The sequence below is a fragment of the Sorex fumeus genome, unplaced genomic scaffold (assembly GCF_029834395.1).
Source record: "Sorex fumeus unplaced genomic scaffold, SorFum_2.1 ptg000050l, whole genome shotgun sequence".
In the NCBI taxonomy this organism is placed as follows: Eukaryota; Metazoa; Chordata; class Mammalia; order Eulipotyphla; family Soricidae; genus Sorex; species Sorex fumeus.
In genome coordinates, this window is record NW_026606107.1 from 19,117,169 (window position 1) to 19,144,625 (window position 27,457).

Sequence of the window (27,457 nt, forward strand, 5' to 3'; positions counted from 1 at the left end):
CCAGCCCTGGCATAATTTAGTTTTAATACTTACAGAGTTCCCAGACTTCAGTTGTGGTGCATGCGTATTCTTCGTTGTATTGTGCTGGAAATGAGAAATAAGACTAGTTCTGGGGACCCTGAACCACAGAGTTGCTATAATTGTTCTTAACCATGAGATATGGTGTGAGGAGGACTGAATTCATGGCCTCATAGCCTCCTGCTTGCATGTTAGCCTCTTTTTGCCACTCATTTATCCCAAGACACTTGTATTAATTCATCTTCTTGTTTATTGCTCCATGTTTTTTGTCTCATATTAGGAGTATAGTATTTGGGTACAGTGTATTTACTTCCCAAAGTAAAATGCTGCACCTTGGAAAAATATCCTTTCCATTTTACCTTATTCCTCTGTGATATGGTTTTTGTTTTGTGAGAATGTCTGTCTCCAATCTGTCTGAATGTCCTCCTGTTTCTCCTGTAAATATTTGCTCATTGGGGATTTAGATTTGTTTACATGTTCACACTTTGGTCTATATTTGTTGTGATTGTGAGAAGAGGTAAGCACTAGTTCTCCCATTTGGATCATCTTTTCCTTGACTGCGTATGAAATTTTTAAAAAGCTTTTATAAAAATTGAAGCCCAGAACTTCACACATTTCCTTTATCTTTTCTAACTCTGAACCAGCTTTAACTTTGAAACCACTAGTATTATTTAAATCAGCTAAGGAACATATTGTTTTGGAAAAAAGTAAACTTGGGCTGGAGTGATAGCACAGTGGGTTGGATGCTTGCCTTCACATGGCCGACCTGGGTTTGTTCCCTGGGACCACATATGGCCCCTTGAGCCCGCCAGGGATGATCTCTGAGTGTTTATCCAGGAGTATGTATTGAGCACTACCATTTGAGGTTTGGCCAAAAAAAATTTTAAAAACCCAAAACACAACAAACTCATAAGTGAATAGTCCCTTAATTTGTAAATAGGTTTTTGGTTTTTTTTTTTTGCTCTTTGGGTCACAGCCAGCGATGCACAGCAGGGGTTACGGGGTTACTTCTGGCTTTGCAATTAGGAATCACCCCTGGCGGTGCTCAGGGGACCATATGGGATGCTGGGAACCAAACCCAGGTCAGCCGTGTGTAATGCAAGTGCCGTACCTGCTGTACTATTGCTCCAGTCCCTGTAAATAAATAGCTTTCATTTGAGTAAAATAATGTGGATAAACTAATCAAAAATACATAAAATTCTATTGTGTCAATGTTCAGTATTTAATATTTATATTAAAAGACATGCAAATAAAAATCTGTGAGACTGGAGCTGGTATGGCATTTGCCTTGTGGGATAGATATTACAGTGTTTATGGCAATGCCTTGTTTATGTCTGATCTGGTTTCAGTCCCCAGCATCCCATATGCACCTATCCCCCCCAACACTGCCAGGAGTGATCTCTGAGCTTAAAGCCAGGAGTAGTAAGCCCAGAGCATGCACCATTGGGTCCCCCAAAATTATGAAACCATTTTTGTTATCAAATTCATAAAATTTCAAAGGAAAAATATAGGAAAATATAAGCGGGTTATATTATGCTACCATTATTAGCAAAAATGTTTAAAAATTTATTTTCAAACACAGAAATATTTAAAAATTTATTATTAATTATTAGCATCATTTATTATAAAGATTAAGCTTGTTTCTGTTGAGTTACTAGATTGACCGTGTGATATTCTGAAGAAGTTTAGTGTTGGCCTGTGGTGATGCATTATCTTACCAACTCATCTCCAGACATGAATGACCAAAAGAGATTATCTCCAATGGAGACGTTACTGGGCCCGCTCGAGCAAATTTATTTTGCTTATAGTAATTAATAATAAATTCTTATGAATAATTATTAATAATTCTCTTAATTCTTTATTATTATTATTTAAGATTCATCCAATTTTCCCTACCCTCTTTCTTTTGATAAAAATAGAACACTTAGCTAGCTTAACTATATATGGACTTGGAAACTCTGAATTGACTAAAATTAAATACCACTGGAACTCTCTAAATTGATCTGTATAGTTCTAACTTTAAAAATATTTGGGGCTGGAGTGATAGCACAGTGGGTAGGGTGTTTGTTTGCCTTGCACATGGCCAACTGGGTTTGATTCCCAACATCCCATATGGTCCCCCAAGCAACCCTTGTGCATCACCGGATGTGACCCAAAAAGCAATATATATATGTATATATATATACACACACACATATATATGTATATATGTATATATTTGTATATATACACACACATATATATACATATATATGAACTGATTTATAAAGTTATTTGTAGTTGGGCTTGAGACATATTATGTTCCAGCACCAAACCCATCTCGAGTGTCATCTTCCCTCCACTAGATTTCCCAGTGCACCCAGCTAGCCTGTTTTCTTCGACTCCCAGCTACCATTTGTACAGACGCATTGTTAAGTTTGCGTGAATCAGAAAGATATGGTGTATATACAAAATGATACGTATTTCATTAGGATGCTGTATTAGTTTCCTACTTCTTCTGTAAAAAATTACTACAAATTTAATGATTTACAACAGGCTTTCTCATGCTTATAGGCCTGACCCTTCACTCCTGTTTTGGATAATATTATTTAGAGCACCCTAGAAATCTACCTTCTTTAAGCGAACAAACAGGAAGCACCCCACAATTGTACCTGAGATCATTTCTACCTCACTGGATTGTCTCTTGGCTTAACTCAACATAAATTACAAGCACCTTAAATCCTATACTATCTCTCTGGCCCTAAATACATCATTTTAACAGCTATGAATTCTGTTATTCAACATGGAAATAACTCTTCAACAGAAAAAATAAGCCGTACCATGTATTTATGAGTTTTTATTAGTATTTCGTAGTATTGTTAAATTTTGTCTACAACCAGTGGATATAACTTTGATAGCTCCTGAGCATTGTTGGTGGGACACCTTAAAAGAATTGGAAAAAGTTGTTAAAGTGCTATATAAAGTAACAGGCTTTTTATAAAACAATTTTGTAATAGAGTTTATGGTCATTTATAAACTTAAAAGGCAATCTTAAATTTTTACTTATCTCTAACAAAAGTACTGTCACTGTCACTGTCACTGTCCTCCCATTGTTCATCAATTTGCTTGAGCGGGCCCAGTAACGTCTCCATGGTGACAGTTGTTACTGTGTTTGGCATATTGAATATGTCACGGGTAGCCTGCCAGGCTTTGCTGGAGTGATAGCACAACAAAAGTAGAGCTTTAAAGTTTTTTATTTTTATAAATGTAGGTGACAAAGTATGCTGTTAATGAGGGCAACTTTGGTATCAATAGAAATCAGAAATATTTCTATATGTTCTATATGTTATTGTTATTGAGATCACAAAACTATAAAGTTCAGAAATTTAGTTGATTGAAAGACTTAACATGTTATTTAATGTATTAACAAAGAGATACTATTTTATTCTTATTATTGTATTCTTTTGAACAGGTGTAGGTAATAGCAATGAAGGTGGAAGAGGTAAGGCAGGTGCAAAACTCTTCCAAGATTTTCAGATGTTAAGTAGAATTTGGACTCATCCTTGGTGTTTGCAGCTGGACTACATTAGCAAAGAAAATAAGGTAAATCAAATAACCAAAAATTGATAAAATGGTGTCACTTTGAAACAAAAACTTTTGGGAAAAGGCAGATTTATGAGAACATATTGTATGTTCAGTTTTCCTTTTTATTTAATAGTACAGTGGTTCAACAAATTTTGTTTCTTGTTCATTTCTGTATGTTTAAATGAGTTATGATTATGGAAGAAGTACTAATTGTTAATTTTACATATTCCTAGAAATTACCAAAATTTAGAAATTACCTTTGGGCTAATAGTATTAAACACCTTACTTTAATTAGGTTTCATTAGTTTTCTTCTAGTGATGTCCTTTTTAATTCATTAAACCTAAGACATCACTTGGTAATATTTGTCATGTCTCCTTTGTGTTTTGTAATCTATGATAGTTTCTCCATTTTTTTGTGGGGGGGAACAGGGGGATTTTTGGGTCACACCTGGTGATGCTCAGGGGTTACCCCTCTCTACACTCAGGGATTACTCCAGGAGGTGTTCAGGGGACCATATGGGATGCTGAGAATTAAACCTGGATTGGCTGTGTGCAAGGCAGTAGTACCCTACTTGCTGTACTATCCCTTTGGCCCCATTTTTTCCATTCTTTAATTTATCTTTAAATGAAATGAACATTATTGTAATTTCCAGTATAAGTTGAAATAATTCAAATAAATACAGTATTGAATATTCATCTCCTTTTTTCTTTAGGGATATTTTGATGAAGACAGTATGGATGAATTTTTAGCTTCAGATTCCGATGAAACCTCCATGAGTTTAAGCTCTGATGATCGTACAAAGTAAATTGAATACCTTTTATTTTCTGTTGACACATTTAAGATCCCAATTTCTTGATTACTTGAGGTAATTGACATCTGTATCTTTACTAGGCTTTTTTTTAATAGTTTGAATTCTTCTTATAGAAAGAAGAAAACAAAAGGGAAAAGAGGAAAAAAAGATAGTAGTTCAAGTGGAAGTGGCAGTGACAATGATGTTGAAGTTATTAAAGTCTGGAATTCAAGATCTAGAGGAGGTGGTGAAGGAAATGTGGATGAATCTGGAAACAATCCATCAGTTTCTGTAAAGCTGGAAGAAAGTAAGTCTAATGAATCTTGCATTTGTCGTAGAGTATTGATTATACTCATGTCAGTGCTCTTAAAGCTTTTATCCTTATTATTTGATCCCAGATAATCTTTTCTCAAATGATAAGTATCTAGAATAATCAAGGTTACAGATGATAATCAAAATATTCTGATCTATATTTAAATATAGGCAAGCACATTATATACGCTCTTACATTTAAAGAAATTAATGTTACTTGCATGTCTGTATTTAAACTGTGTTTTTTTTTGTTTGTTTTTGTGTCACACCTGGTGGTGGTCAGGCCTTACTACTGGCTCTCTGCTCAGGTGATTGTTCCTAGTGGTATTCAGGGACTGTATGTGCTTTTGGGGATTGAACCCCAGTCCACAGTCCTTCTTGGGCCCTCCCAGAAAATCTCTGGAATGATTGGCCAAGAATTGCATGGAGAGGCCCCTGACCCACTGAACACCACTTACAAGCCTTGCCTCACTATATCACTGTCCTCCCGTTGTTCATCGATTTTTCTTGAGCAGGCCCAGTAACGTCTCCATCGTGAGACTTTGTTGTTACTGTGTTTGGCATATTGACTATGTCACGGGTAGCTTGCTAGGCTTTGCCATGTGGGCAAGATATTCTCGGTAGCTTTCCGGGCTCTCCGAGAGGGGTGGAGGAATCGAACTTGGGTCGGCCATGTTGACTGCGTGCAAGGCAAACGCCCTACCCACTGTGCTACTGCTCCAGCCCACAAGCCTTGCCTAACTAAAAATAATATTAAATGTTTAATATCTGTTTGTAAGTCTCAGTTACGCATTTTGGGATTTTCTTTTTCTTTCTTTCTTTTTTTTTCCTTTTTGGGTCATACCCAGTGATGCACAGAGGTTACTCCTGGCTCTGCACTCAGGAATCATCACCCTTGGCAGTGCTCAGGGGACCATATGAGATGCTGGAAATCGAACCCAGGTTGGCCACGTGCAAGGCAAACACCCTACCTGCTGTGCTATTGCTCAAGCCCCTGGGATTTTCAGTAACCGAAAATAGCCTATTTTGGGAGGATATTTTTTAAAACATTGTAATGTGTAATTGTATTCAATAATATCAAAATTAGCATGGACTCTGTTGTATTTACATAAAATTGCTACCTGTCCTAAGCTTTCTGGATTTTTTGTCTATTTACTCCATCTTAATTGATTTATTAGCAGCATTTAAACATTTCTAAATTTTCAGTTATTTTAGTAAATGTGTATAAATGTACAGCTGGGGGCTGTAGTGATAGTACAGCAGGCAAGGTGCTTACCTTGCATGTTGCCAACTTAGGTTAGGTCCCTGGCACCACATGTTGTCCTCTGAGTCCACCAGAAATGATCCCTGAATGCAGAGTCAGCAGTAAGCCCTAGGCACCATTGGATGTGGCCCACACTCCCCTCATCCTCCAAAAAACTGAAACATTGCATAAGTTGTGTAGTCTGTGGAACCAGAATTCTGCTAATCCACTGGCTATTTGCTAGTTGTAGACTAATTATAGAAAGGTGTTTGGTCTCAAACTGTATACCTAAGTCAGTGATAGGACTCAACAGTGATATTTGAGACTGGTTTATTACAGTAAAATCGGAAAAGCAAAATCAGCAAAGAAAAGATGGCCCATACGGCAAAGGTCAGAGGATTCCATGCAAAATCTTCCAAGTAATGTCACAGAGGATGTATTAATTTCTCCAACAATAATGAGTTATCACACTACACGTGAAGTGCTATTAGAGAAGTCTATCAGAGATGCTCTTTGCTAGACTAAGTGCCAAAAATTTCCATTGGGTAGTAGTCACATAGATACTGTCTAAATATTAACAGATTCCATTCTCAGAGAGAAAACAGGTATTCAGAACAAGCCATTTTGTTTGTACTGAGGTTATTATATGCACAGTATATCACTGTTATGAGAGAAATGTTTACATTAGTACAGGGAACTCACATTCAAGTTCCTAGACATTAGTCCAGGGCCAGCCTTGCAAGGGGGCATTTCTGAGAAATTAAGAGAGTTCCATAAACTCTGCAAGCATTGTGAAGCAAAAATAATTTGCTTTTAAAGAAGAGTGGGGAGAAAAAGTAGTATGTATACAATAGTGAAGAAAAGATTTGAGGGTCAGAGTGATAATATAGCAAGCAGGGCATTTTTTCCCATGTGGCTGATCCAGGAGTGATCTTTAACCACAGAGAGCCAAGAGTAAGCCCTGAGCACCACCTGGTGTGGCCCAAAAAATGAAAACAAAAAGAACCCCCTGCAAAATATATTGACACATTTAGGCAGTAAGTCTATTGTGGTTTGAATATAAATACACAAGTTTTCTAAAAGTAGTAGAAATCTCCACACCTCCACACAAAGAGGAAACCAATCTAAAGAGTAAATTTAAGTAAGCATACTATGTAAGGCCTAAGAATATTCTAGTCTTTATTAACTTTTTTTTTCACCTACATATTTCTAGGACAGGATACAAATCCTTGAGCATTCTATAAGTTTGGAGAGTTTTTAAACCCCTTCTTAAAACCAAATCACTTTGTATAGCTGGTAGAGTGTTTGCCTTGCATGCAGCCAACCTGGGTTCAATTCCTGGCATTGCATATGGTCCCCCAAGCTCTGCCAGGTATAATTCCTGAGTTAAGAGCCAGGAGTAACTTCTGAGCATCGCTGGGTGTGACCCTTAAAAAGTGAAAGCAAAAACAAAGAAAAGGCCCAAGACACTTTAAAAGTTATATAATTCATGGCAGAATAGACTAGAAAAATTAATTGACAAGGAAGTATTTCCTTTAGGTTCCGTGGAAAATGATTTAATTGGCTTCACTGTCATGAGTTTTCCGTTACATAGGTTTTTTTTTTTTTAATTTAAATTCATATTGTTTACGTAGTCTAAAAATCTGAAGCTTGAATACTAATCTTGAAAGTTATTCTAAAGCAATGTGTGATGCTCTGAGTTTCATCCCCAGGAATATGATAGAACATCCCCCAAAGTAAGTATGGGTTGCTATTTTCTGGAGTACTTGTCAGAAACAGAGGTTCAGTCTCTGTGGAAATACATCACCTGAGGTTAGACTACCCAGTTTATTCATATGTTACAGCTATACTGAAAGTAAAATGATGGAAAAGTTTAGGCTATCTGGAGAAATAATTAACAATAGGAAATTAGCAATAAAATAGGAATTAACTGAGGGACTGGAGAGATAGTATTATAATGGGTAGGGTGCTAGGGTGCTTGCCTTGTTGTGGCTGACTGAGTTCAATCCCCAAGTCCTGCCAGAAATAAGCCCTGAGCACTGCCAGGTGTGGCCCTAAAATTAAAACCACCAATAAAAAGAGTTAACCTGTAAAAATACATGACAAAAACTGTGATTAAGTTCTTAAGAATCTCATGTAGAGTATAGTAGATTTGATTAATACTTTAGAATAAATATCTAAAGTGGTACTTTACAAGTCAAAAGCATCAACTCTATGGTAGAAAATCTGAAAGTTAGATGAAATAAAAACATTTAAAATTAACATAATATTGAACATTCATTGTAGTTCTTTCCTAGCAGCCAAAATTAAACTAAATGCTTATGAATAGAACTAAGAAATGATGGTATGTTCATGCAGTTGAATACTACATGTCAGTTAAATGATTGGCTACTCATTTACCTTTGAGTGAAATGATTATTCAATTGAAATGGAAGAAGGGATTGAAAAAAGAAAAACTAATTTGAGAAATGAAAACTACATTCAGTGAAAAAGTAAGTTACAGAATGATATGAAATTATTTACATATGATTTAATATGAAATATAATATGCAGTTTGATATGATACACTGTAGCACAGTAGCACTGTCCTCCCATTGTTCATCAATCTGCTCAAGTGGGCACCAGTAATGTCTCCATTGTGAGACTTGTTACTGTTTTTGGCATATCAAATACGTCACGGTTAGCTTGCCTGGCTTTGCTGTGAGGGCGCAATACTCTCAGTAGCTCGCTGGGCTCTCCGAGAGGGGCAGAGGAATCAAACTGCGGTTGGCCCGGGGCCGCTGCGTGCACACTCTAGCCCGATATGACACACATGTAACAAAATAGAAAAATATACACAAATGAAAAATACAGAATGTAGAGTTTTAGTTATTTCTTAGAAAGGAGGGAGGGAAAGAAGAGAATGAAATTCAAAGTGTTACATATAAGGCATTAACAGCTCCAGATGAAGTGGTAGAATTTGATAAAGATGAGATGTATGAATATGGCAAATCATTATAGTCTGTGATTTTTCAAATACTTAAATATTTACAGTGGAAGTATATACCAATTTTTATTTATATTAAAAATAACTTCATCCGAGTTATATATAGTACAGTGGGTAGGGTCTTGCATTGCATGCTACCAACATGGGCTGAAGCCCTAGGATCCTACCCCCAAACCTCACAAGTAATAATCCCTAAGCACAGAACCAGGAGTAAGCCCTGTGTACCACGAGGTATAATCCAAAAACTCCTCTCCCCAGAAAAGTAAGGGAAGGTATAAAAACAGTCAAAACCAGTTTCCCCTTTATTATGAATTGAACTGTTTAGATTATTCTACCTTGACACATTCATTCAACAATGTTCTGTGAGTTACTTCATAATAAATTGTTACAAAACTTTTAGAAAGAAGTTGAACTGAATAATTCTACAAAGAACATTGTAGGTAGCCTACTGTTGCCCAAAAGAATTAATTTGATTTCGTGGTCAGGACAACAAAGAGGGTAATTTTAGACTTAAATAGATTTTACATGCGCCCCCACCCCCCACCACCATGTTCCTTATGCCATTTGATTGCCTTGTCTTAGGCCTTACAGGCAGATACAAAGATTTTTTTTGTCTGTTACCTTTTTCTTCTGTGTTTTATAGTCAAAGAATGGAGTGATTTAATACTGATTGTAGGATTAATCAGTTTTTCCAGAAACCTAGCCTAGTCCACTCAGTGAAATGTTTCATGCCTCCGTGATCTATTTTCTCGATCTCTGAGTCAGTCTGTTTTTCTTTTTCCTGTTCTCCATTCTTTGTGTTTTGCTTTGTGGTCTCTTGGAGTGTGTTTTAGGTTATTCTCTCTTCAGTTCTATGTGTAGTCTTTGTCTTTTATGGTCGGTCTGTGTCTGTCTGAGTTTCTTGTCCCCAGGTTCTATTTCTTATGCTTGTATTTTTTAAAGGTCTATCTCTTATACTCACTGCAACCCTCTCTCTGCTCTGTGTGTGTGTGTGTGTGAGAGAGAGAGAGAGAGAGAGAGAGAGAGAAGAAAAGAGAAAAAATATGAGTGTGTGAGTGATGCTTGGATTCTCTCAGGGTCTTCATGGTTTTATGTTGTTTTTTTTGGAGACAAGGTTCTTCCTTTCCTCGCTCCCTCCCTCTCTCCCTTGATGCTCAGGGCTTAGTTCTGCTCTATGCTTTGGGAACTCTCCTAGCACACTGGGGAACTATATGTGGTACCAGGGATCAAGCCCCTGTCTGCCTTATACAAAGTATACAGCTCTGTACTGTCTTTCCTATTCCTGAGAGAAGGTTGTTTTTTAAAATTAAATTACCACGAGATACACAGTTACAAAGTTGTTTATGATTGGGTTTTAGTAATAGTATTCCAACACCCATCTCTTTACCAGTTTACGTTTCCTGTCCCCCAGCCTCCCCTCAACCCCAGGCCTGTCTCTATGGCAGACACTTTTCTTCTTCCCGCTTTTTTCCCTTTGAGGCACTGAAAGGGTATCAAGCATATCACTTTGCTTTCTTTCAGCACCTAGTTCTTGTCCAGAGTGATCGTTTCCAACAATCATTGTCATAGTGGTCCCTTCTCTGTCCTAATGGTACCCTTCCCTATGCAAGATAGTTTTTGTTGAATGAAATTTGCTTAGGAAGATGTGAGAGGAGAGAAAAAGTGGAAATAATTATTCAAGAGAGAACTCAGATTTCTTCATATTAGAGATCAGCAAAGAAATATAGAGACAGTCAAGCAAGATACAAGATAATGTGTTCAAGGGAGAACACAGGCCTGAAGAACCTCTCTGGATCTCTTACATTCACTTGGGTACAGCCCTCCCTTGATTCCCCAGAGTGGGAGTGTGTGTATCTCTCTTTTTTCCTCCCCTCTCCCAATTCTCTGTCAGTCTCTCTAACTCTTTCACTGGATTCATATAGACCTACTTTTCAATAACTCTTTCTTTTCCATTATAGTTTAGGTAACATGATTACAACAGTATCAACACTTTTAGTTCTTAATCTTCTTTTCCATCCCTTTTGGGGATCTTTTTTCCTTATTAGTCTGCTTACTAATGTTTTCATTTATTTTTAGGCAAAGCTACTTCCTCTTCTAATCCAAGCAGCCCTGCTCCAGACTGGTATAAAGATTTTGTTACAGATTCTGATGCTGAGGTTTTGGAGCATTCTGGGAAAATGGTACTTCTCTTTGAAATTCTTCGAATGGCAGAGGAAATTGGGGACAAAGTGTAAGTGGTTTATTATTTGTATATAAATATGAAATTTTGGTAATCATTGCTATTTAAAATAGTTTCTTTGAAGAAATATATTTTGTTTTCTTCTTTTCTAAATATGTAGTTTCTCTGTTTAGTGTAGTGAACAGCTATCTTCATTAAAGCTTCTTACTAATTGTCAGTGCATATTCTAGTTATTTTTTTTTCACAGCACTGGTTATTTCACTGTTGCTGCCTTTCCCATATATTACATGCTGAACTTAGTTCCTTGAGCCAAACCTCTCGTTAATATTTATATTTCACCATCTTCAGCATAATTTTTATATTCTAGCAGTATCCCTTACACTGTCACTTTACTGAATTTTTTTCCCTTTATAAAGTCTTTAAATGACTTTCTAATTTCCATATCTATTAGATGCTACTCGGATTTTATCTTACCATTGAATTTCTTTCTTCATCATTTCTTGTTCTTGTTTGTTTGCATTTAGCATTTATATCCCATTACTGTCCTTGCACCCCCCTCTAACCCTTCTCAGTCCTTCAAATTACTATTCAGAAAAACATACTTCTAAGATTTTTAAAATCAAATTTTATTGTTTAATCTGTGTTAGGTTCCTAACATCTAATCATAAAATATTTTTAAATATGTGTGGTGCTTTTAATAGCAATTTGGCATAAGAGAAGAATGAAATAATGTTTTATGAAGAAAAAAGCTTTTTCTGTTTTTTTATACCATCTTTTAATATCCTATACTCATTTTTGTGTGGGGTCATACCCAGTGATGCTGAAGGATAACTCTTGGATCTGTACTCAGGAATTACCCCTGGTTGGGTTTGGGGGACCATATGGGATACAGGGATCAAACACTGGTTGGCAGCGTGCAATGAAATTGCCCTACCTCCTGTATTATTTCTCCTGCCCCAATATATACCTACACATTTTTTGGGGAGGGGCACACCCAGCTGTCTTTAGGGTTTATTCCTGCCTCTGAGCTTAGGAATCATTCCTGGTAAGAACAGGTGATCATTTGGTATGCTGAGGACAACCTCTGGTTGGCCATGTACAAGACAAGCCCTACCCACTATAGTATCTCTCTGGCCATTATACCTCTACTCTTTTTTTGTTTTGTTCTTTTTGGGTCACACCCAGCAGTGTTCAGGGGTTACTCCTGGCTCTGCACTCAGGACTTACTTGTGGTAGTGCTTGGGGGACCATATGGGATGCTGGGGATTGAACTCGGCTTGACCACATGCAAGGCAAATGCCCTACCCACTGTACTAGTCCTGTTCTGGTCTTATACCTCTACTCTTAAAATACCCTGTAAACCTATATCTAATTTTTTCACACAGTCCTGAGTTGTGTGAAGAAACACTTTCATTTATGATTACTAAATACCGTACCAGTTTCTTAATAATTGCTCAGTAGAAGCTATTTTTCCTCTTTATTACTAACATTATTATTATTATTAACAGGGAAACAAATGATTTAGGTAGGGAATGATGTTGGCTTGGAGTGACACTGGTGATAAACGGTAATTTTTGAGTAGAAATAACAAGACTTGGTAGACTAAACATAAAGCATTAAGGAGAGAGCAGTAAAAGATGATCCCCAGGTTTCCAGCCTAAGTGGATAGTGGATTATAGTATTACTTATTAATATGGATAAAACAAGCAGAGGACTAAATATCTTTCTTTATTTTAATTTTTATTTTATACGGTGGTACACAATATTTGTTTACAGTTAATATTCAAACACCAATCCCACCACCATTACGCCTTCCCACCACCAAATTTAGGATGTTTCCATCCCAAGTCCCAATCCCTGTCCCAAAGCACAACTGAAATAATATATTTTGTATTGTTTGTTATGGAAAATGCTACAAAGAAAGTATCCATAGAGGAGACAGTGTGAAGATTGTTCTATTTTTGCAGGGGCCATTAAGACATTCTTTAGAATATCACATGTTGTTAAAGGTTGAGTGACGTGAGCTTTCGTATATATGTCTGAAACTATGTATATATGTATATATATGTATATATATATATATGTATTTCCGTCTATGATTTGTTGCCTACTATTTGATCCCCATCAAATGTGGTGTGGTTCTTATGGAGAATGGGTAGGGGGTGTCTTATGATATGTCGCGTGGGAGGACTAAATTTAAATAAATACATTAACTGAGTCAAGTATCTCTAAATACAGGGTGTGTTAAAGGCCAGAAGAGACTATTGTTTTTTTGTTGTCATATTCTGTAGTTTAAAATAAGTTTTTATTGCAGTAAAAGATAAAACAGTAGTTAAGGTGCTGCTTTGCACATAGCTAACCCTGGATTGATCTCATATGATCCTTGAGGACCACCAGGAGTGACTTTTTTTTCTTTTTGGGTCACACCTGGCAATGCACAGGGGTTATTCCTGGCTTTGCACTCAGGAATTACTCCTGGCGGTGCTCAGGGGACCATATGGGATCCTGCGATTTGAACCCGGGTCGGCCGCGTGCAAGGCAAATGCCCTACTCACTCTACTATAGTTCCAGCCCCCAGGAGTGATTCTTGAGCACAGTCAAGTGTGCCCCTCCCTGCCCCCAGTAAATTATTTTTGGGTATGATATATGAATTTTAAGAATGTAGAAGAGATTTTAGTGGTCTTTTAATTTCCTAACCAGTTAAAGAAATTTCTTCTCCCATGTTCACTGTAATTCTGTTCTCTCACTTGGTAGATTATCTGCCGTTTTAGAAGGCTAGTTATAGTAGACTACCTCAAAATGTTAGCAAATGTATCTTTTTTGTTTATATTCTATCTAGCTGTTAACCCTGTCATCTATGATGGAATATATTCTTTTAAAACATTCTTAAAATAACTTATTTTTTAGTTTATTTTTAAGCTTATTTGATAAATGCTGTAAATGTTGACTACAAGCCTACACATTTACAGAACTGTGAATACTGATATTATTTATTAGTAGTTTTACTAAGTAGGAATATTACTATTAGTCTTGACCAGCATTTCACTATAGAAAAATTAAATGTAACAAAAATCAGAATAGTTTTATAGTGAATAATGCATATATTTGTTACCTAGATTATATATTAGATTTTACTATATTTTATTACATATCTATCCTTCCACTCATCTTATTTTCCTGATTCTTTTTCAAGTAGGTTGTAAATATCACCAGTAGTATTTCCAGTGCCTTCTCCTCACATAATGGTGGGTTTATCTCATCAGTTTTAGCTTTTTCTGCTTAGTTCATCCATGTAGTCCATGCATGACATAATTTTAATTCTTATCACATGATCTTAAGTATTCTTGTTTTTTGGCATTTACCTCAAAATACAGTTCCAAGGGGGCCGGAGCGATAGTACAGCAGGTAGGTGTTTGCCTTGTACATGGCCGACACGGATTCAGTCCCTGGTATCCCATAAGGTTCCCTGAGCACCACCAGAAGTGATTCCTGAGTGCAGAGCCAGGAGTAATCCCTGAGCCTCCCTGGGTGTGACTCAAAAAGCCAAAAAAAAAAAAAAATACAGTTCCAAAACTTGAGTTGAAGAACAGTGGAAGAAACTTTACCTTGCATGTGTGAGATCGATCCTGGGTTTAGTTCCTGACAGCACAGAACACTTCAGTTGAGGATTTATTAACATAGTTCTAGTGAAGCCAGTTATTTATCTGTTCTAGACCCTAGACATTCATTCATATTACCTGATAGATTTTTTAAACAATATGGACACATCTCCAAAATCTAAGGGCTTACATGTGACCTAGCGATTCCAGTTCTTGGCATCTCTCAAAGGCCCAAAACACTATTTCAAAAAGACGTTTATGTTTCTATTTTCATTGTAGCTAAAATCAACTTGAAACAACCTGAGTGTCCTAGAACAGTTGAGCAGATTATAAATTGTGGTATATTTAGACAATGGAATACTACTTAATTATAGGAAAAATACAAATCTTGCAATCCAGCACATGTGGATGGAAGTAGACAGTATCATGCTGGGTGAAATGAACCAGAGAGTGACAGGTACAGATTGATCTCTCATGTGGAATATAAAGAAACATATTAAGTCGTAGAATAACAAATGGCCAAACTGGATACTTGATCTATAGAACTGGGTTTACCCTGGGGCTGGAGGTAGGAGAGGGGATTGGGAAGACTTCTTGGGACACTGGTGGAGGGAAGCAGGCACTCTCTCTAGTAGTGGGAGTGGTATTGAAATTATATATGCATGAAACTATCATTAATAGTATTGCAAATCATGGTACGTCAATACACGTGAGGGGGAATGAGGTTTTTAATTATAGATTAGCACTATTCATATTAAATTGTAGTTGACTAAGACTCATTTTTTTAGAAGAACTGCTGTCAGTCAGATTCCCCTATTAGCCATTTGTGCAGTTTATTTAATTTTTTACAATTTATTCACCATGAAATCATAAAGGTACTCATGACTATGTTTCAGGTGTAGATTGTTTCAAAAAATGATCCCTTCACAACGTTGTCCACTGCCCTCCACCAATTTCCCCTGTTGCAATTTATTTTAAATTCAAATTGGAAACTTGATATTTCGCAGGGTATGAAGTAAATTGATTTTAGTAATTTTTGTTCAGTGGTATGTAGATAAATGTTAATAATAGAACTCTCATTATCAGCACTTGGATGTTAAGTCTAGGATCATTATCATTAACATCAGCATTAGGATATCAAGCTAATTACAGCCTTATACCACTCTCAGCTGAGCCATTTTGATTTTGTATCAGTAAAGACTATTATGTTGTTGTTGGGCTACACCTAATGGTGCTGAGGGCTTACTGCTGGTTCTACACTCAGGAATCACTTCAGGTGGTACTCAGGGAACCATATGAGATGCTTAGTATTGGGGAATTGAGTCCAGTATGATCACATGCAAGGCAAATGTCCTATCTGCTGTACTCAGCCCCAATGACTAAATTTTAATAGATTCTTTATTTCTGATTTTTTGTGTGAATGTAATAAAATATCCACTGGTTGTTTTCATTAATGAAAGGTAAAACCAATATAGTTAATACATGGGATTCTGATCATACCTCGTGGTGCTCAGAGCTTGCTTATTCCTGGCTCTGTGCTCAGGGATCACTCATGGGTATGTAGTGTTGTGGGTCGAATCAGGATGAATAGAATGTTAAGACCTTAACCCCTTTGCTGAGAAATATTACCAATAGTACCGAGGGGTCAAGGCATAACCCTGGGACATACTGAGCACTAATCAGGAGTCTTTACCAGTGTTCTAAGGCTACACAAACTATGAAAGAGTCCCGTAGAACAGGGCTTAGTAATTCATACAGTTTCTGTGATTAGGTCCCGTACCTATTTCACAACTTCATTTGGACCCAGAGAGATAGCTTAATATGCTAAGCACATGCTTTACTTGAAGAGGACTCGATTCAATTTCTGGCATTGCATGGTCCATTAAACACCACCAGGAGCAATCCCTGACCACCATCATATGTAGCCTAAAAGCAAACAAACAACCAAAAGACAAAGACAAACATAATTTCATTTGTTTTCTTTAGTTCTACTAAATTTGAAAATAGGTATCAATGAGTTTTTAAGTATTGTAAGAAGGTATAAGCTCCTGCCTGTCTTCCAGTACAGTTTACCGAATCAAAACAAAATAATAGTTCTAGTCACAGGTGTCTCTAGATCCTTGTATACTTACCTAATATTTTCCTATATAAGGGAGATTCCTCTTCTATTGCTAGGATGATATTTGTAGGATATTTTTCATTTCCAGTGTGTAATATGTTTACTTATTTGTAAAGTATGAAGGTCAGGCCAGAATTCCTTCTGTTTGTGTATAGATGTTTAATTGTACCAAGACTATTCATTTATCATTGAATTGCCTTTCTCCCTTTGCAGAATGAAGTAGTTGTATTTTGTGACTCTCTATCTGTGACTGATTTTTACTTGTCCTTTTGCAAATACTACAATGTTTTTGATGACTCTAATTTTCCATGTTTTTGCAATCTTGTGATTAAGCTTCCAACTCTTCTTTTTCAGAATTGTTTTGGCTATTTTGTGTTTAGAATTCCCTTATAAACTTTAGACTCAACTTGTTAATTTCTACAAAAATGCTACTGAGATTTTCATTTGAATGATGTTGATTTTGTAGGTCAGTTTTGGAATAAGTGACTCTTTATTGAATCTTACAATTCATGAATCCTAATCTTTTTTATTTTCAGCCTTGTTTTTAGCCAGTCTCTCCTATCCCTGGACTTGATTGAAGATTTTCTTGAACTAGCTAGTAGGGAAAAGACAGAAGATAAAGATAAACCCCTTATTTATAAAGGTAAGTTACAATTATCTTGATATCATAGGTTTTAAAATAGTAACAAGTATATTACATAAAAGTAAACACTACCCAGTTCCACTAATATAAATATATTAATAATATACTAATTACTAATATAAGTAACTATTATGTATTAATTTACTGTTTTTGGCATATCTAATATGCCATAGATAGCTTGCCAGGCTCTGCCGTGCAGACGGTGTACTCTCGGTAGCTTGCCAGGCTCTCCGAGAGGGAGAGAGGCTTTTAGGGTGGTTTCTGATCGCCCTTGCAAGTGTTGCCATGGTTCAAACCATATGTGAACCCCATCAAATATGGTACAGTAATCTTGGAAGATGGATATTAAGTGGCGGTCTTAAAATCGACCTTGAACTTCGCAGTGTCTGGGTAATGGAGGTCTGCTGATGAGGTATTTATCTGGCACCTGTAGGGTGGGACTTCTGGGTGTGATCCCTGGGTTGACAGAGATTGGTGGGAGCAGGCAGGGTAGGGCAGGGTGGGGCTTCTGGGTCTGATCCCTGGGTCCCCAGAGATTGGTGGGAGCAGTCAGAGGATCTCTGTTTCTAGATCTCATTGAGCCTGGAATCCAAGGTCAAAAAGTTCTGCTTACCTGGTTCTGTGGGGCTTCACTTGTGTGTGAGTCTTGGCCTGAGTGTCCACAAAGCAGCCAGGAGCATGGCGACAGCTGGGTACTGGAGGTAGCATCGGTGGTGTCCTTGTCAACACGAACTTGGCCATGAACATTGATTCATTCCAATGCCTAACACCCTGAATTGGATGATTACACTTGAATAGATGTGGCACACTGCCTGCAGTTTCTATCTTCATTGTCTACGGAACAACATCCAGTTCTGATGAAGAAGAAATTGAGAAGTTCTACATGGAGCTGGAGAAGTTCTATAAAGAAGACCACACCTTCTACAAGATCATTCATTGTCGGTGATATCAATGCCAAGATAGGACTGAAAAGATCAGCCGAAGAACTCCACATCAGAACCAATGGTGTAGAATGGAAAAGCTGGGAGAGAGATTGTCTAAGTTCATCATATCGACCAAGACCATCCATGGTAACTTACAGTTCCAGAAGGCTGAATCTAAATGTTGGACATGGGAGTCTCCCAGTGGACGTTTCCACAATGAAATTGACCACATCATATCCAATTGATGGTTTTGCCTGACCAATGTTGGTGTTGTCCAAAATTCCAAATGGGATCAGACCACCGTCTCCTTCGTGTAAAATTCTACTTCACAGAGCGGGGAGAAAGGGCTTCAAAGTTTAAGAGGAGAAATCCCAGAATGACCACCAACTGGGAGCTCTTTGGCACTATTGCTGCAACATGGGAAGATGCCGTCGTTGACAACATTGACGAGGAATATGATCAACTGGTTCAGCATCTCCATGATTATGTGAGGAACGCTGAGAGAAAGATAGCCACAAAAAGACGCTTGTCTTCGAAAACTCGCTGAGCTCATTCGCTAATGTGGCTTGGCGTGAGCCTCAGGCAACCACAAGTGAACGTCCTAGCTCACAAAGCAGTGCAGAGAAGCGATAAAGGAAGACCTCAAAGAGAGAAGAGCAGCAGTGCTCGCAGATGTGGCAGAAGATGGGAAAAGCATTCACAATGCCTGCCTGTCCCTTGCCAACTACAAGACCAAGATGACTGCCCTCCAATGTCCTGATGGATCTATCACATCTTCTAGAAGGGCAGTGGAGAAGATTATCCATGACTTCTACTCGGATCTCTTCGATAGCCACGTCTATTTATTTGCCCACATACCAAATTCTGCAGGATGGATATGTCGTTCACAATGTTCTCCCTTCCGAAATCTGACATACCATTTCGTCTGTAAAGACGTGAATAGAACCTGGCCCAGACAAGGTCAGACCCAAACACCTGAAGAACCTGCCGTCAGTTCTTGTCAATACACTGGCTCGGCTCTTCACACGCTACCTGTCTGAATGCAATGTTCCGTCTCAATGAAAAACCAGCAAGATTGTTCTACTGTTCAAGAAGGGAGGCATCCACAACATTGGCAACTATTGCCCGATCTGCTTGTTGTCTGTCGTTTACAAGCTGTTCACTCGAGTCATCCTGAATAGGATTGGCAGACCACTAGATGAAGAACAACCATGCGAGCAAGCTGGGTTCCAAAAAGGATTCAGTACAATTGACCATATTCACATTGTAACCAAGCTCATTGAGGTTTCTTGGGAGTTCGAGATGCTGCTCTAACATTCATTGATTTAAAGAAGGCTTTTGATTCTGTTGAGACTGAAGTGGTCATCGAGGCCCCAGCCAAACAGGGCGTTCAAACTCAATACGTCAGGATCCTCTGTGAGCTGTATTATGGATTCACTACCAGGATCTCACCATTCTACAAGGAAGTGATCATCCATGTCAAGAGAGGGGTTTGGCAGGATGATACCATTTCACCGAAACACTTTAGTGCCACCCTCAAGAATGTTATGTGATGACTGGAATAGGAAGGAATTGGAGTGAAGATAGATGGTCGGCAACTACACCACCTCCGCTTTGCTGATGACATCCTTCTAATAACACCAAACATTAGCCAAGGGGCACAAATGCTGGCCAACTTCAACTGTGAGTGTGGAAAGGTAGGACTATAGCTGATCTCACGAAGACAATGTGTATGAGAAATGGACTCATTCCTGATGTTCCATTCGCTCTCAATGGAACGATCCTCTCCAAATGCAACAGTTATGTGTATCTAGGTCGAGAAGTCAACATGATGAATGACCTGGCACCTGAGTTATGCAGAAGGAAGAGAGCAGCTTGGAACGCCTTCAAGAGCATTGAAGAAATAGCTCAGAGGATGAAGAACCTTTGGCTCCGGGAACATCTCTTCGATTCCACTGTTCTTCTTGTATTAACATATACCTCAGAGACCTGGGCCCTATGAAAACAGGATGAGAACGCTGTTTGGGTCTCCCAAAAAGGAATCGAAAGAGCTATGCTTGGAGTATCACGCTTCACTCAAGTGAGAGAAAGAATCTGGAGTGCTGACCTCTGTCAACGATCAGGAAGGAGGGATGTTGTCTCATTTGCCAAGGCATTAAAAATCAGATGGGCTGGACACGTAAATGCGATTTGGAGATGACTGCTCAACTAGAGCCATTACCGACTGGATTCCATGGGACATCAAAAGATTGTGTGGCTGCCCACCTACGAGATAGTCAGACTTCTTCGTCAGTACCCTGAACGATCGGTTTGAGGCTCTTTGTGTTCCTGGAGCGAGCAGACGCCATTGGGCTACACTAGCATGTGACAGGATTGAATGGAGATGTTACTGGTGCCTGCTATAGCAAATCGATGAGTAAAGGGATGTCAAGTGATCAAGTGATTATGTATTAATAACATGTAGTATATAACTATTCTAATTATATAATATTTATAACATATTCATAATTTATATTTATTTATTTTAGTTGTGGGCTGGAGCCATAGCACAGTGGTTGGGCCAAGATGGCCGACCCGAGTTTGATTCCTCCGCACCTCTTGGAGAGCCCAGCAAGCTACCAAGAGTATCTCGCCCGCACGGCAAAGCCTGGCAAGCTACCCATGACATATTCCATATGCCAAACACAGTAATAAGTCTCACAATGTTACTGGGACCGCTCGAGCAAATCGATGAACAGGAGGACAGTGATACAGCGATTTTAGCTGTGGGTTGGAGCGATAGCATAGCGCGTAGGGTCCTTCCCTGGCACGTAGTCAACCCAGGCCTTCCCTGGTTCGATTCCTCTGCACATGTCGGAGAGAATGGCAAACTACCGAGATTATCATGCCCCCATGGCAAAGCGTGGCAAGCTAACCATGATGTATTCTATATGCCAAAAACAGTAACAAGTCTCACAATGGAGACGTTACTGGTGCCTGCTCGAGAAAATCGATGAACAACGGGAGGACAGTGCTACAGTGCTATTTTAGTTTTACATAGTCCTGTCCTGTAAATCATTATGTGCTTGGGGTCACTCCTGACAATAACCATGTTATATGTTACTGATTGAACGTGAGCCTTCTGCATACAAAGCATGCACTCAGCCCTTTTAGGTATATTCCCAGGCCCTTACTTATCCAAACTGAAGTCTGGCATGGAATATTAATACCTTGGGTCAAGATTGTTGGTAAAAGCTTATCGTAAATAAGCTCCTAAATTTAATGTTTATAGAATCAGCAGCATTTCAGGTTCCATTTCATTTTGTAAATATAGGGAATCTACAATGTGTGAAACACATTCCACTACTTAATAAGGTAAAGTAAAATTATTCCTAACCTCTAAGTATATAGGTACATTTTACTGGGGAATATTAAGCATGCAAATAATGTCATTATTATACAATAATAAAGTGACATAAAAAATAAGAAATAGTATTAAGATAATAGGGTATTTTGGAGAACAGTATGTTGAATGATCAACCAAAACTTTTCTGGAGTCTGAAGGGAGTGTGAATCCCTTCAAATTTTAAATGCAGGTACCTGGAGAACAAACATTTTCTTTGTGTGTGCTTTAAAATTTTTATACATATTTTTAAATTAATCACCTTGAGATATAGTTACAGACTTACAAACTTTCGTGATTACGTTTCAGTCATACAATGATTGAATGCCCATCCTTCCACCAGTGCTCATTCTCTACCCAAAGAGAACAAACCTTTTCAAGCATAGAAAACAAGGGCAAATGCAGTGAGATGTGCTTTCATCACATGCTTATAATGTTTAAAGAATTGCAAGATTTTATTTGCTGTTGTTATGTAAGTGAAAAGGAAAATGGGGAAAAGTGATTAAAGGTCTTTGCAGGCCGTCATAAAAACTTTGTGATTTACCTAAAGTCTTGAAGGAGGAGTGCTGTTTCCTGGTTTAAAGGGAGTCTGTTGGGATGCTATGTTAAATCAGTTAATGGGAAGCAAAATAGGAGCACGTCAAGCAGATACTATTTCAATAATCCAGGAACGAGCTGATAGACAGAGTAGTCAGGTGACTCCATAGTTAACTGGCAAGATAATATGTTACCATTATTTGGGTGTTCTCTGTTTTTTTTTCTTTTTTTTTTAAATTTTGGTTGGAGAGTGATGCTCTAATCATAAGTTTTCTCATATGCCTACTAAATTTCACCTCACTTTCTGAAAGGTGATATGTGTTATTAACATATGAAATTATAGTCCTTTGCTTCTAATACTTAGATACACATGCATATATAACACAAACATATATAACATAACATATATAAACATAATTATCATTTTATAGGAACATATACTTTTATTAGTGGTGAAAGCATTTGTCTTTGGCTTTGGTCTATTTGTTCAGTGCGTTCTTATCTCAGATTTTATCTGATTAGTATCAAATTATTAATAGCAATATAGCAATGCCCTATTGTTTATCTATTTTTTCGAGCGGGCTCCAGTTACATCTCCATTGTGAGACTTGTTACTGTTTCTGGCATATCGGATAGACCACGCGGAGCTTGACAGACTCTGCCGTGCGGGCAGGATACTCTCAATAGCTTGCTAGGCTCTCCAAGAGGGATGGAGGAATCGAACCTGGGTTGGCCACATGCAAGGCAAACGCCCTACCCTCTGCGCTATTGGTATAGGAAAGGAAAATCTGACTATTTACAGATTTAATTAAAAGCAAGATTCTTGAGTGTCTGGAATGATAGTAGAGTTGTTAGGATGCTTGCCTTGCACATGGTTGACCTGGGTTCAATTCCCAGCCCCATAGAAACAAAAGATATAGTCTGCTAAAGTACTTATTGAAGTCCTGCACACTGTTGGGTATGGTGCAAAACAGTAACAAAAGAATGAAAACTTACTGAGCAAAATGCAGTTTAATCATATTCTCTTGGGAAATGTAAAGGATCATAAGTAAATAAGAAACTCTTTTTTAAAAATTCACACATAGATAATATTCCTTTTTAAAAATAATTAATTTGGGGGCCAGAAACATCGAACAGCAGGTAAGGCACTTGCCTTCACACTGCCAACCTGGGTTCGATTCCCAGCATCCTGTGTGCACCTCCAGGAGTGATTAGTGAGTATAGTGTTAGGAGTAATACCTGAGCATCGTGGGGTGTGGACCTAAAACACCCTCAAAGTAATTAAATTTCATTGTTATTGTAGGTAAGGTAACATCTTTAGAATAGTGTTAACATTTGTGGTCTTGATGCACCTCACCACTACTAGAGTGACCAGTACCTTTCATCACTGTCCTTATATTACTTCTAGCCCACCTTTTCATTTTTCCTCTGCCCCCATGCTTATTACTATCAATTTGGGAATCTGGGGCCAAGGATTTGGCATTATTGTAGATCAATTTTTAATTAAATCACAGTGAGATACACAGTTACAAACAAAATTGTTGACAATTGGATTTCAGTCATATAATGTTATAACACTTGTCCCTTCATCAGTGTTCATTTCTCACCACCAGTGTCTCCTTTTCCTCCTGCCCTCTCCTCTGCCCCCATCCCCAGCCATCTCTGTGGCAGGCACTTTTCTCTCTCTCTCTCTCTCTCTCTCTCTCTCTCTCTCTCTTTCTCTCTCTCTTTCCTCTTGGGTATCATGGTTTGCAGTACAGATACTGATAGATTATCATGTATATCCCTTTACTTTTAAATTTCTTTTTAATATGCTTTTATTACTCATTGTGTATTAAAAGGGCTGGAGCGATAGCACAGCGGGTAGGTGTTTGCCTTGCACGCAGCCAACATGGCTGACCCGAGTTCGATTTCTCCGCCCCTCTCGGAGAGCCCGGCAAGCTACCGAGAGTATCTCGCCCGCACGGCAAAGCCTGGCAAGCTACCCGTGACGTATTTGATATGCCAAACACAGTAACAACAAGTCTTACGATGGAGATGTTACTGGGCCCGCTCGAGCAAATCGATGAATAACGGGAGGATCGTGATCGTGATCGTGTATTGAAAGGAAATACAGTGAGTTTACAGCATGATTAAATTTTATAGGCAAATAGAATGCACATATATAACCATTCAAATAATGATCAAGGAAGAAAATCTGTTACTCTCAGCAGAATATCCATCAAATATCAAGTATGTTTTTTCTTGTTAAATTTTCAGGTGAAGGGAAGTGGCTCCGAAACATTGACTATTACCGCTTGGATGGATCAACTACTGCACAGTCAAGGAAAAAATGGGCTGAAGAATTTAATGATGAAACTAATGTGAGGTGGGAAAATTTTGTTTTTAAAATAATTTTTATTTAATTAACAGTAATTTACTAAGTTATTGATAGTTGAGTTTTACGCATATGATATTTCAACACCAATCCCACCACCAGTGTCAACTTCCCTCTACCAGTGTTTCCATATTCCTTGTTCTCCCCTGCCCTTATCTGTATGGACAGGAAGTTTTTTAAATCATTAAGGGTTTGTATACCATAAAATTCACTTTTTAGTGCACATGTCTATAAAATTTGACAACTGAATACATAAAATGATTTTAATTACCATTCAAAAAGTTCACTTAGAAAACACTATTTTGGGGGTTGAAGAAGATAGCAAGATGGGTAAGGTGCATGCTTTGTGTGCTGCTGACTCAGATTTGATTCTTATCACTAATTTGATTCCCTGAGCCCTGCTAGGAATGATTCCTGACCTCAGAATCAAGAGTAAGTCCTGAACATTCTTTGTGTTGACCCCAAAACAAAACAAACTACAGAAATAATACTATTGCATTTGAGATTAGTTCATTTGTGGTGTATTTCTATAATGTGTTCCTTTTTATTGTTTAGTTTTCCATTTTATTTATGTATCACAGTTTATCCATTTCCACACGCAAGACTTTTATTTTAGATTTTGTAATTAAAAGTGAAGCTACTATAAAAATTCATGTTTAAATTTCTTGTGACCCATATATATTATCTAACTGAAATGAAAATCCATGAATGAATGTAGTTACTGGGTTTCGTGGAAATAATATGATCTTATAATACATAGCACTAATATTTTTGGCACCAGAGAGACAGTACAATAGGTATAGTTCTTGAATGTAGCCAAAATGGGTTAAATGCCTCATACCTCAGTTGGTCTTCGAGCTCTGCCAGGAGTGTTTCTTGAGCCCTCCTAGGAAAAACCCTGAGTATCTCTAGGTATGACTTCTAAATCCCCCAAAAACATCAAAGCAGTAACCATTATTATTTGACAAAGCCATTGTATAATTTTGACATCCCACCAAAACTGTGACATTTGCATTTGTTTCTTATATGTAACAGTACTTGATATTGTATTTTTAATATAACCATTCTAATAGGTACATAATCATATCAAGTATAATTTTAATTTATATTTTTCTCATTATTCTATGACACATTTTCATTTGTTCATCGTCCACTCTTATGTCCTCTTTAGTGATAAATCTGTTAGAGGATTTTTAAAAAGTTTTTAAGGGGCTGGAGCAATAGCACAGTGGGTAGGGCGTTTGCCTTGCACATGGCTGACCCGGGTTCGACTCCCAGCATTCCATATGGTCCCCTGAGCACTGCCACGAGTAATTCCTGAGTGAAGAGCCAGGAGTAACCCCTGTGAATTGCCAGGTGTGACCCAGAAAACAAAAAAAACAAAACAAAACAAAAAAGTTTTTAAAAATTAAAAAGTTAAAAAAAAGCATCTCTGCTGTAGAAATTTGAATCCTAGACTTTAAAGTACTATAGCACAGGACATGATGTATGTATGGTGTTGATGTTCCTCTGAACTATCAGTAATTGAAAGGCTCAAACTACATTTGGAAGAAATAAATATACATATTTATTTACAAATATACATATGAATATGCACATAACACATGTAGATGCAGCCTTTCAAGATGAAAATGTGGGGTTAGTGTATTGAAAAGATGACTGAGATATGCTGTAATAATACTGTAATAAGTATTTTACAATATAAATGGTATTAAACTATCTAGAAAAGTGTTCAGATTCTAAGATAATCATGAACCAGACAAAGGATTAAAGGCTAGAGGAGTTCACTAGAGCACAGTATGGGTATTATTGTTAGGTATTTAAAACCTGTAATCCAGGAAAATTTACAAAGGGATGGTGTGAGTACAGAAAGTTACAAAAGCATATGTCTAAATTACTGTAAGGAATACATTTCATACTGTTCGTCCTTTAAAAATTATGTGTGTGAAATAGTTTTATTAACTGAGTAATTAGTCTAATTTTTTACACAGCTGATGGACAAGGTGAGAGCTGAAATATGAATGTTGAGGTGTTTATTTTGGCTTAATAGCAAGTCCAGGTTGGAGTGATAGCACAGCGGGTAAGGCTTTTTGCCTTCCATGCGGCCAACCTGTGTTTGATTCCTCTGTCCCTCTCGGAGAGCCCAGCAAGCTACCGAGAGTATCCCGCCTACACGGCAGAGGCTGGCAATCTCCCCATGGCATATTCGATATGCCAAAAACAGTAACAAGTCCCAAAATGAAGATGTTACTGGTGCCCGCTCGAGCAAAACGATGAACAACAGGACAGTGCTACTAGCAAGTCCAGCCCCCCTAAACATGTGCAAAAATATGTTTCTGGTTCAAATTCATATATATATGTATGAATATATATGGTCACGGTCCTATATGGTCACGGTCCTCCCGTTGTTCATCGATTTGCTCGAGCGGGTCCAGTAACGTCTCCGTTGTGAGACTTTGTTGTTACTGTGTTTGGCATATGGAACACATCATGGGTAGCTTGTCAGGCTTTGCTGTGCAGCCAAGATACTCTTGGTAGCTTGCCAGGCTCTCCGAGAGGGGTGGAGGAATCAAGCTCGGGTCGGCCATGTTGGCTGGGTACAAGGCAAATGCCTACCCACTGTGCTATCGCTCCAGCCCATATGAATATATATATCACGGAAATATACATATATATGTGTGTGTGTATATATATATATATATGTCATGGATCGTGGGGACAGTTACTTGAGTAAACTTTTATTTTAACTATTTCATTTTTGATTCACACCTGGTGCTCATGTCT

At 37.9% G+C, this 27,457-nt stretch overlaps 1 protein-coding gene across 6 annotated transcripts in view; it reads left to right on the top strand.

Annotated features, from left to right (window-relative positions):
* ATRX (ATRX chromatin remodeler) overlaps positions 1-27,457 on the top strand; it is a 222,326-nt gene that overhangs the window by 163,662 nt on the left and 31,207 nt on the right. For all 6 annotated transcript variants that reach the window (XM_056124203.1, XM_056124204.1, XM_056124206.1 and 3 more), the window contains 6 exons: positions 3,470-3,600; positions 4,296-4,384; positions 4,508-4,680; positions 10,991-11,144; positions 17,348-17,454; positions 24,556-24,664. In XM_056124203.1, coding sequence (XP_055980178.1) covers positions 3,470-3,600; positions 4,296-4,384; positions 4,508-4,680; positions 10,991-11,144; positions 17,348-17,454; positions 24,556-24,664 — 763 coding nt within the window. The remainder of the gene's footprint in view (positions 1-3,469; positions 3,601-4,295; positions 4,385-4,507; positions 4,681-10,990; positions 11,145-17,347; positions 17,455-24,555; positions 24,665-27,457) is intronic.